This window comes from Talpa occidentalis, unplaced genomic scaffold (genome assembly GCF_014898055.3).
Source record: "Talpa occidentalis isolate TD23 unplaced genomic scaffold, MPIMG_talOcc4v2.1 talOcc4.12, whole genome shotgun sequence".
In the NCBI taxonomy this organism is placed as follows: Eukaryota; Metazoa; Chordata; class Mammalia; order Eulipotyphla; family Talpidae; genus Talpa; species Talpa occidentalis.
The window spans coordinates 66,177,577-66,189,201 of NW_023601212.1; the positions used below are offsets into that span (position 1 = coordinate 66,177,577).

Below are 11,625 nucleotides of genomic sequence, written 5' to 3' on the forward strand. Positions count from 1 at the left end.
CCACTCTGGCTCTGGTGAATTCTCTTACCCTCCCGCGCTTCTGACTGTACCCAGTGTTTATATAAATAAATAAATAAATCTTAAAAAAAAAAAAAGAAAACCTGATGATACTTTATATCAACCCTTTAAACTATTTTCTTTTGAAAACAAAACAAAATTTTCTCAAAAATCCTTTTTTTGGCAGCCATAATCATATCTCTTTAGATGTAGTCAAGGCTACTGCGCCTATGTTTTGCGCCCAGGCTTCAGAGCTAGGGCCAGGCATGTCTCAACCCAGCCTTCATGCTTAATCATCGGCCAAGCAGGAAAGCATCTTTCTCTGTCTCTTTTCAAGGTAACTTCTGTGTCTAGATGTAGGTGTGGGAGTGAAAGTCTTCATTTTCCTGCCTAGTTTTGTCCTTGACATATGAAACAGTGGTAGGAAAAATATGAGGGGATATCAAATGGGGTGAGTCAATAGGAACAGGTATTGTCATAATATGATGACAGAAACAGTTGTCTCCTGAGAAATGCTGCTAGGCATGGGTGTCTTAGTGGGTCTCCAAGTCTCCAGGTCACTTGCATTGTTTTTCACGATGAAATCAGAAATTAGTAATTCTTGTAATAAATGAATGTGTCCTGTCTTCCTTCTTAAAAAAAATCATTCAAAAAACTCCTTAATATCATATTTCCCCCAAGCAACTTAAAACTTGGATTGTTCACGCTGCTTTGTCAATAAACTCAGAACTGCCTTTAGTCTCTGTCTCCAGTGCCTCCTTCTCTCTTAAATCCACTTCATCACACTGTCATTCTCAGCCCTGTGATTAAAACAGTTCTTGTCATTGACAACATGACCTTCATTCTCTTGCTGGGGTCCTCATCTCCCTTGCCAGTCATCACTTCCGCCCAATTGAAGCACTTTCTTCATTTAGCTTCCAAGACACTTCCTTTTGCTGATTTCCTTTCTATCTTGCCAGTTACTCTGTCTTCACTTCCTTTTCCTCCTTGACATGTAAAGGTAGAGCAGCGCTTATTCTGCCACTTGCTCCTCAAACTTGACCTCATCTCATTGTTCCCGCATTGGAAGCTTGGCAGGTCTTAGCTAGTGGTGTTGCATTTCCTCTGAGGTTACACTGCTCACACTTAGCTTTGCTAAGCTGTTAAGCTATTAGCCTGTTCCTGATTTTTCACCTTTCCTCTTCAACCACCCATAGAACAACACCATCTATAGCATCTTACTGTCTTTTGTCTCTTGTCCTGTTTGATTTCAGGTACATTGTTTTCTTAACAAGATTCAATCTTTCAGTTAGAGGTCCCTTTCAGTTAGAGGTATAAGGTGGTGAGTCCTTGGTCTGCCTAAAGCTACTACCTGTTCAGACTCATCGTCCTACCTCCTGTCTCTACATTTAATCTCCCCAGGACCAGCCTGCTGTGCCTCTGTGCTTTGTCTTAGTATGTTCCATCCTTCTGTACTCCCTAAGAACGCTCCTTCCAGGTCCATGCTGTTGTCATATCCTCACTGCCACTGACTGTCCTTTTAATGTTTTCCTGCTGGTCTTTCAGGGCCATCTTATATCTCTGGCACTGTGCTACCATAGTCTTTCAGGCATGGGTCTCCTCGAAGCACATGGAATAGACTCTAGTTTGAGTGATGGAGGAGACTGGTGGTGAGTGAGTTCTGTCGCCCTCTCTTCCTCTGTTCAGTTCCTTTGAATCCGGTCATTGGGCTTGTCCTGTAAAACCCAGCTGCTGCTGGCCCAGGTGGGAGTGTGTTATCAGTGCTCTGTGCTGATAACAGATCAGATACAGATCAGATATCTGCTGAATACAGATCCCTGGGTTTGTATTTAAGTCACAATGGAAGGTGTGAGACTGTTTTTTTTTTTTTTTTATAAAATCGGGGAGTTAATGATAGACTGTTCCTTTCTAAAGAGTCTGTTGGCTTTTTTTGTGAGAGAGTATCTGGAAATGGACTCAGAAAATTCCTTTGAAGGATTGTGCTGTAGGCAGTTGGCAGGGTTCGTAGAAGCATATTATCAGCTTTCAGAGGCTCACATACCTTTTAGGGAGTTTCAGGCCAACCTGTCCTCTTCCTTGACTTAAACCCCAGGTGGGACTATACTGGGCTGTCCAAGAGACTATGACTTCCCACCTCGTTAGTTTTCATCCAATATTGATGACTCTGAGTTTTAGGTCACTAATTTCCCCAGCTAGAGCTTGAAGGACTCTAAAAATAAGATAGAAAGTCAGCTCTCTCTGCTCTTCTGAGCTCTCCTTGAGATAGGAGTGATCACTCTGTGGAGGAAGTTCTAGGTCAATATTTATAAAATGCTTAGAACAGTATCTGGCATTTAGTAGTTATTGCTCTATTAGTGTTTATGAAAATAAATTAAAAATAAATAAATGATGAGCTGCCAAGGGCCATGATGTTGAGTCTAAAGCTCTTTTCCTTCCTGTCCGTGGAGGATATTGTAAGCTCCTCACTTAACCACTCAAGGCACTTGATAGGAGACGTGTTCTACGAGCTAGCAGTCTTGCAGGCTGTTGATGGGGGGTAAAGGTGAAAGATTTCTTATATTTGGGCACAGGGCAAACATGAATGATTTCTCTTACCTTGGCATTTTCTATTCCTTACATAAATGAATCAAATATAGATTAAAAATGAGATTAAAATAATTTATTAAAATACAAATTAGCATAGGATAATTGCAATGACACAACATAATGATAACTGTTATTCTATAGATAACATTTAATTCTTAGATTGAAAATTATTAAAAATAAAGGTTTAAGAAATTAAAATTTCAAATAAAATTCCAGTTTATTAAATGATACCTTGATGATCACTGATGTTAAATATAAAAATATATGATCAATAATCAATATGTCACTCAAAATTAAGCTAGTAAAATAGTGAAGTGATTCTTTTGCGTGAACTAACCACTAAAGATCAAACTGTGCATTTCTATGGAATAGAGAGCCAATATAGTTCTATGCAGACTGAGGTTTACATTATACAGCAAAACTTGCTAGACTGAGGGAATTCAGGCTAAGAGGCTCATTTTGAGTCTTCTCTGAAAGGCTCTGGTGAAAAAACAAAATTGCTCTTATTATATTTTGCTCTTCATTAGGTGGAAAACATGTCTAACAGACACAGCAATGAAATATTGTTTTCCTCTGACTTAAGATACTACTTATTCCGTGTGGTATTTGGAGGGCTGGCTGGGAACTGAGGGCAACTAGAGTCAACTACAGTGTCATCCGGGTTGCAGTAGCCTCCTGGAAGCAATGATTACTAACCATTTTAGTTCCTCCCCTTGTACTCCCAGCTTGTTCTTGATAGGTTTCAATGGCATTTCAAGTGTGTTTAGGAGAAATTTAGAAACTTTTTGAAATCTTTGGAGTCCAGAGGAACGGAGAAGGAACCATATTGTTCATTATTGTTTTTGTTAGGATCCAAAGTTTAATGTGAGCAGATTGAAAATGGAAAAGAGAAACAAAACAGGGGAGGGAAGAACACAAGGAATTATGGTGATGGGTTAGGGATGATATGGTGGCGGGAGAACTTTGGGGACTACACCAGAGGGGAGAAGCCAATTATTGTACAAAATGAACAACAATGTTAAGGAAATAAAATAAAATTTTAAAAAATGGAAATGAGAAAACTAAAACAGAGCTGTCTGGAACTGAAACAAGTAAAGGGCTTTAAGAAAGAGCCCAGAGCTGTGTCAGAGAGCAGGTTTTTATTTATAGACCAAATGAGTTACTATGAGTTACTATTCTCCCCTCTGGTGACCCCATTCTTTTAGCAGAACTTGAGAGTTTTGTTTTGTTTTGTTTTGATTGTTTGTTTGATTTGTGTCTTTACCTCTCACATAGGAGTGAAATGTGTTCATATTCATATCTTTAGACATGAAACTAAAACAAAGAGAAGAATTATACCATTTTGCCAGCAGGTGGCACCATAAGAATCTCCTAGAAGAAAAGGGAGGAACTGAAATCACAGCCTTAGTACTTTTCCTTTCAGGAAAAGTCTTGTCATCAATGTCGATTCATATTTTTGATGACATTAGCAACAGATGTGTGTTGCTTAAAATGTCTGCAAAAGAGTCATCCTTCCGCTCATTTTTCATATACTAGCATTTCTTATTCAATGAAAGATTATATTCCTGTAAAAGGAAAAAAAAAAAAAAAAAAAAAACACCCCGAGGGTTTAAAATAAAATTACTATATTTACTTGAGGAACACATTTCTTTAATGATCACACTGTAAGCTAATTTTTATTTTTATCTTACTATGTTTTACTTTAAAAAATCTCATTTTTTTTTTAAAGGTATTCGTATTTTTATTTATTTATTTATTTTTTTGTGGGACCCTCGCCGGTGGCTGGGGATCAAACTGGTGCTGCAGAGGCTGCGGGCAGTCTCGCAACCCAGCACTCAACCGCTGCGCCACTAGGGGAGGCCCAAAAATCTCATTTTTTAATTAATATTTCATCTTTACTTTTTTTACTGTCATTATGATACATGTTATTGTGAGACTATTAGACAGTAGACAGGAAGTCGCTTAGGTGGTCACCCCATTCTCATGCTCCTTTGCTGCTCTGGGCTCAAAGGGTTCCTCATGCCCGAATATTTCTCGGATGCTGAGCAATCTCTCAGACTCAGGGGGAACCCTGTGGCGAAGGTAGTGGGCATTTCTGACCCTCATGAACAACTCTAAGTAGGATGGCTCTGTGGACTGGCCTTTGTGATTTCCTGCACATTCCATGGGACTTGGAGGGATTTGTTTCCCAGCATGGAGATCTGCCTGTAGGTTGGCCTCCTCTGACCTGGTCCCATTGACATAGGATGAGGTGCTCTCAGTGGCAGGGCTGGAGGTGGGGCCTGGGTCTGAGGTATCAGTGGGAACTTCTTGATCTCGATGTAGAGTAGACATGTTGTTGTTGGACTCTTTGCCTTTGGGTGGAACTATAGACTCTTCCTCTTGGACTTGTGGCTTCTCTTCTATGAGGTGGGAAGTTCTATGATTTTGAGGTAATGACTGCTCTTTGCCTTTCATGCGAACCTTGAGGCCAGTGTGATGGGCCCGAGGAATCGGGGGCTTAGCTTTATTTGTTTCTTGGGTCTCAATGATCGCTGATGCTCTGTGAAAAGGCGTTAAAAAAAATCTCTGAAAACCAGTAAAGAGGCTTTTATTTTGATCTTTCTAGATATTAGACCACAGTCCCCTTCAGTGTAGTATCAGCTGAGGTGATAATGTGGGTGAGAAATGGGTGGAGGCGGGAATGGTGGTAAAATGTGGGGAAATGTCTCTGCTTAAAAAGGAGAAGCATGGGGCCTCCCCGGTGGCGCAGCGGTTGAGCGCTGGGTTGCGAAGCTGCGCGCGGCCTCTGCGGCGCCGGTTCGATCCCCGGCTGCTCCCCGGCCACCGGAGGAGGGTCCCACATGGCGCGCAGACCTCTCCTGCCGCCCGCTGCTCCCCTCAGCAGTGTACTTCGGTCCTTCTGCCTGCTCTGCTCCCCGCTCTGGCTCTCGTGAATTCTCTCGCCCTCCCGCGCTTCTGACTGTACCCAGTGCATGTATAAACAAAACAAACAAAGAAACCAGCAAACAAATAAATAAAGCATGCCTCTATATAAAAAAAAAAAAAAAAAAAAAAAAGGAGAAGCATGAAGGCAGCATTTTCTCAGGGAGAGGATGATGTAAAGAGAGCAAAGGGGCCCACTGTGTGGTCATGGATGGGTACTGTATTATTGGTGGTGAATATAATGGAGTATATATGGATGTTGAATTATAAGACTGCACAACCAAGACCTACATAATGTTCCTAGCCAGCATTTGTTCTATTTTAAAAAAGAAATAAAAAAAGATCAGTTGGTGAGAGGGATTGAGCGTCATACCCATGCGTTTGGTAAGCATTTTCTTACCTGATAGTATTGGCCTGTGGAACTCTGTTCTTTTGCCTTCCCTGTGGTGAGGATGCAGGAACATCTTCTTGTCTTTTCTGAATTCCATTCCCAAAGTAGGAGGAGAACTTTTTCTTCATTATAGCTGCTTTGAGTTAATTAATAAGTGTTAAGGGTTAAAGTGTGGTCTTCCTAGATGTTCTATGTTGGAGTTCTCAACCCCAGTTACTCAGAATGTGGTCTTATTTGGAGATAGGGCCTTTATGGAGATAGCCTAGTAAAGATGAGGTCGTTAGTGTGAGTGCTAATCCCACACGCTGGTGACTTTATAACAAACAGAAATGCAGACATGAAGATAAGGAAGGCAGCATGAAGAGAGACTGGGAGAGGATGACCATGGATAAGACAAGGAGAGGCCCAGGACAGATCCTTCCCTCACAACTCTCAGAAGGATCTAAGCCTGCAAAGGCCTTGATTTTAGACTTCTAGTCTCCAGAACTATGGGACAATAAAGTTCTGTTGTTTAAGCTCCCAGTATGTGTCCTGTGCTATGACAGCTCAAACACTCTGACACCTTAGGAGAAGAAGGATAAGACTTCTGGAAAACAGGCTTCCAGAGAGCCACTGTGTAAGGCCCCCCAGACTGCATGGCATGTGAGGCTGATCTGGTGTGATGGATGGAAACAGAAAAATCTCAAGCAGCCCCGCAGGGTTTACCTAGAACATGTTACTGAGGATTTAGAAATACTGAGACTGGTTGATGATGACTAGCTAGGCCCATTGGAGGTTTTATTTGAATGTTTTACTTGGCAAGCATGGTGTTTTGAAAACAATATCACTGGGTGAGAACAATTGGGGGGGGGCTATTGTTTTGTTCATCTCAATTATGTGACCTCTTACCTGCTTGAGGCATGTCTGTAACTGCAGGCCATAATTAAGTGGAATTTTTCTCTGAGTTGGTATCTCAGCATCCTGTAGTCATAGTTGCTGCTGAGACCCTAGACCTCAAGACAGGGTGGTCACCCCCTCCCTGACTCTCTGGCAACCTGCAGTCTCCTCCCCTAGGCTTCTGTCTACCTACCACCTCTTGTGTAAGAACTTACCTGAGGCCCTTTGATAGACACAGGAACTCCTGCCATGCTCTGTAAATAAATTCACTTTACCAACTAGCATTTTCTATCACAAATTTTCACAAGCATGTTAAATGTGAGTGTTGGGAGGGTGGAGACCTGTTTTTTCAAATTTTTTGCATTGCAGTGTCGCTGAGTAACTGTGATGGTTTCATACAGTCTGGCCCACAAAATGCCTGTGCCAGCGTAATCTTCCTTATCATCATCTCAGTGAAAAATGTGGATTCATAGGCTAATTCATAACCTACTGATCCGAGTCTTTACAGATGAGGCCTAGGAATATGCATTTTAAACAATCCCCCAACTGGCATATAGTTGCATTTCAATAACAATGGTGTGTAACGAATCATGGAACATTATTCCCTCGTATAGTGCCTGATAAGTTCTGGCACTCACTACGTAGTGGTCCTTTCCTTTCCTACACTTTACTATCAAGCAGTCTGAGGCTCAGAGGGGAGAAGTCTTTCTAAAGGATGCAGAGAAAGAGGCATCTGAATCAGTTTCTGCCCCCTGGTCCAGACTTTCCATACGACCTGGCACTGAAACAAACTCTCTGCTCAAAAGGACAGTCTGCCTCAGGCCACCCAGGGAGTGAGCATCTCATGTTCAGTGTCCTTTTCAAGAACTGAAGTGGGAAGCAACTCCATGGCATCTCAGATCCTTTTCCATTCTGGTTTGGTTTAACCTTTTATTACAGGCAGGGAAATCGAAAGTGCAGATGTTCAGTACTCTCTTAGGGTTATCTTTCAAATCTAAAGCAGGAGGTTAGAAATAATTCCCTGGCCAAACATTTGGATATTTCTCTTGACTCTTGTATCCTTTATATTAGTTGTGTAGACCTAACATATTTTACATTCAATTGTGACACCTGACTTTCCTCTTGAATATGATCTGTCACTGTCAGGGCTCCGAGTCCTGGCATCTGCTGTATGCAAGAAGAGACTGTCATTTTCAATAGCTGAGATATAAGTGTTCTATGCTGGACTTTGAAGGGATATTAAAATCCAATCATTTTTATGATGGACAAAGGAGAACTATTTTTCTGCAATCTGTACAACTATGGCAGTTTTCAACAAGCACTAGAAGAACTGCAATCTTGTAATAATCTTTTATTGACTGTTAAGAATAAGCTCTTACCTAGCACTTATTTGTGTTTAGGTAGGAGCTAACTAAATCCTCATATAACTTCTGGTGGCAGGTAACATCATTTCCATTTCACATTTGAGGCACAGACAGTTCTAGTAATCTGCCCAAAACCTTACAGCTGATAAGTCACTGCCAGTACTTCAACCCTGCAGTCTGGGTCCAGAGTCTGTGTTCTTAGCCACCATGTTTTAATGGGGAAGATAGAATCAGTGGTCAGGCAGTTTTCTTTCCCTCATTTTACCAAATGGTATTGATGATTCTGGAAAGTCTGGAATTCTGTAATCATCTAGCCTTTCCCTCTAGAATGATCAGCAGTTACTAACTAATCATTCCTTTTTGATATTGTAACATTTTTGCGATAGCTATTGAGTTAAATAGTCGTTATTAACTGGATCATCTTCTCAGTGATATATACATTTGGAAAGGCAGGAAGCAGGTTTTATGGGAGGCAATTGTTTAAAGACTATGAGCACACAGCTTATGGGCAAAGAGGCCTCTTTGAGGAAATAATGGAAGTATTTGTCCTCTGGCTTAAGAAGACAAAGAAAACACAGTACCTATACAATTGTCGTTTGAAATTTTCTAATCTAAGCAAAATCTATGGGCTCTCCTGTGAACAGACTTTGAGAAATATACTTTGCACAGAGGAAAGGAAGAGCCTGCATCTCAGGTTTGGTGAGTGTTGAAAATTGTCATTAGAGCCCGCTCTCTTTCTGTACTGCTTTCTGGTTGTTGATCCAGAGATCATTTTTTTAGCTTCCTTTTATAAAGTGATTTGCACATTAACAGTTGCTCAATAAATGGTTGCTAACCAGGTGTAAGTAATGAGGTGAAACCTAACCAGGCCAGATATAGTAAAAGGAAAGCAGAATGAAAAATAAAATTTAAAAGTAGAAAAATAATGATTAAAGCACGAGAGAGCAAATATGATAAGTTAATATGGCTGGGAGCCTAAGAAGGGTACGTTCCAGAAGGTTTGCTCAGGGGCTGCTCCAGGGAGCAGTATCATTGAGGAAGGGAGGGTGAGGCATCTGACATCCAGGTTCAGATCAGAAGGTCTTGCTTTCTAGGTGTCAGGTCTAAAAGGGTCCTTGTCATCTGAACTGAGCCACGATGCTTTCTGCCTGCTCTGCCTGCTCATTTCCAAAGCCTTACCTTGCTGCAATCTCTGCAGGTCCCTCTGGAGCTGTCTTTGTTCCTTGGTCAGCAGCTTCACGTGGTACAGGCAGACCACCTCCAACCTCTGCAGTTTTTGGCTGAGTCTAGCCTCAGCCTGCTTGGCGTTCTTCCTCTCCAAGTCAAAGTGCTTGTATACTGGCCCCCTGACCATGTGTCTGTCTAAGCGGTTCATGGTCTAGAGACAAGAAAACAAGATTCTCCCATTACTACCCTGGAAAGCAGGAGTCATCTCTGACCCCTGACTTTCCATCAGAGAGCAGTGTCTGAAGCCTATGTCATTCTGAAACCATAGCTGCCAAGTCAGACTTCATCTGCCAACCACCATTGGCAGTTTTGCTCTATGATCAAATGAGTTCTTGAGTGACATAAAGGATGGAAGATAGTCTTTGCTCTGAGCATCAATATCTTTGCCAATAAAATACCTACACAGTCACCAATTGGATTGCTCCAAAGTGGGGGGCGGGAGGGGAGGGATTGGGGTCAGAATGGGGGGTTTGCAATTGTATGGGGGAATATAAAAATAAAATTTATTATTTAAATAAAAAAAAGCATAAAAATAACTCTTTGTGAGAAAAAAATAGAAATACTTTACATATATAAAGCATTATTCACCCAATAAGAGAAATCCATTCTATACCACTCAGTGACTCTTCAGTTTATTCATCCCACACACGGGTTCAGTGGCCAGGAGCCTCCCGTGTGCCAGGCGCCATGGTAAGAGCTGGACATAAGCCCTGCTCCCTCTTTACTCATCTTCCTAGCCCTTGGGTCCTTTCTATGTTTCTCTAGCCAAAAACCAAGCCCATACCACCTTCTTCCTTCTTCCAGCTCCATTGCCCCAACTGGCAGGGACATATCTTTCCTTTCCTTTGCGCCCTTTGCAATACTTACCTCAGAGCTAAGTGCCCACTTGTGCCCAGGATGAAAATGAATTTCTACCATTAGGCTTTGGTGACAATACTCCAGGAGAAGCTTAGTGTTAAAGGGGAGCATAAGTTCAGGACACAGAAAAGAGTTAAATTTCAAGAAATCTTGCCTTACAGTCTGAAATGTAGCCTGACCTTTTATTAAAGAATAAGGTGAGTAGCACTTACCTACAAATCAGCCTTCTCTCCAGGAGAATGCTGCTTGTTTCTTTTGTGATGGCAGGCTGAGTCTGGATGAATGAACTTATTTATTTTTCTTCAGTAAACTTCAGTGTTTGGTGTTAGGGAGTGGGGAGAGAGAAGGACCTTTTGAGAGAACTATGGGGAAGAATGTTAAGTACCCTTGAAAGCCCTCTCTCCCAGGCCTTCCCCCGGGCAGGAATGTTCACTCCTTGGGCATGGGCACCAATCCCTTGCAGAGAGACTAGGGCTCTAAATAGCTGTTAGAGTTAGGGAAGCCTGCCAGCTCCCAGCCCTCCCTTGTGGGGCCCACAGTGCTCCTTCTGAGCTGTGTCCATGGGAGCCAGGAATGAAAGAAGGAGTGTGACTGTGTTCTCAATCTCTCCCCCTCTCTCTGTACCCTCCTCTTTTGCCATACCCCCTCTGGCCCCTTTCATGGCCATTCCCTCTTGGAAACCAGGTCAGAAAGTCACCCAGTCTTTTTGTCAGATTATGCACATTTTGTGCAGGTGAGTAGCTAACTTGTTTATTTTGCATTATTGCACACCATATTGACTTTTCCCAGGCTTCCGTCCATGTTTCTTGTACTTATTAACATTTTCAAAGTTGTGACAACAGCGTTAGGCAAAGTGAAATTTAAATCAACATTTGTGATCGTATCTTGGACAGCTGCAGTAGAAAGCTGAAGTGAAATATTAGTTATAGAACAAGATATTAAGAAGGATTTATCCTATTGACTTAGGGTTTCATCTGAAAACAAGAGGCATTAATATGCCACAGTCTAAAGAGATCTGTCAATAGGGGGCCCTATTAATCCCCCAGAGCTGACTGAGAGGCAGCTAAATGGAGCCTATTACTCATAATCATCACCTAGCAAACAGCCTATTATAAGGAAATCACTGGGGAGAAGAAGCACCATCATTCTCTCAGTGGGAACTAATCCCTTTCCCACCCTTCCCATGAAGTAATTTTCTTATTTACAAAATTTAAATGAATAGGTGTGGCTCCCAGAAAATCATCATAGAGAATGAGAAACAAGGAAACTGGTCTCCCCTGCCCCAGCTAGAGGCCCCGCTACAGAACAGGCCCCGCTCAACGATTTTTTGGCAGCAGAGCTGATGGTCAAAGGGAATTTTTGTTTTAGAAAAGCTTGGTTCCTGCATGTCACCTTGAGAGA

General features: G+C 41.9%; 1 protein-coding gene across 1 annotated transcript; it reads right to left on the reverse strand.

Moving 5' to 3' along the window:
* Nucleotides 1–4,482: 4,482 nt before the first annotated feature.
* On the reverse strand, nucleotides 4,483–10,578 carry CCDC190 (coiled-coil domain containing 190). Its single transcript, XM_037504448.2, has 4 exons — nucleotides 10,437–10,578; nucleotides 9,319–9,517; nucleotides 5,909–6,035; nucleotides 4,483–5,125 (listed from the first exon to the last, which is right to left on the reverse strand). Exons 2-4 carry the CDS (start codon nucleotides 9,512–9,514, stop codon nucleotides 4,546–4,548), a joined length of 903 nt encoding a protein of 300 aa, XP_037360345.1. The 5' UTR covers nucleotides 9,515–9,517; nucleotides 10,437–10,578; the 3' UTR covers nucleotides 4,483–4,545.
* Nucleotides 10,579–11,625: the final 1,047 nt, after the last annotated feature.

Coding starts and splice junctions, on each gene's coding strand:
- CCDC190 (XM_037504448.2), bottom strand. CDS start 9,514: ATGAACCGCTTAGACAGACACATGGTCAGGGGGCCAGTATACAAGCAC. Junction 6,036..9,318: donor CCTGCAGAGATTGCAGCAAG/GTAAGGCTTTGG, acceptor ATTAACTCAAAG/CAGCTATAATGAAGAAAAAG. Junction 5,126..5,908: donor CCACAGGCCAATACTATCAG/GTAAGAAAATGC, acceptor GCCTTTTCACAG/AGCATCAGCGATCATTGAGA.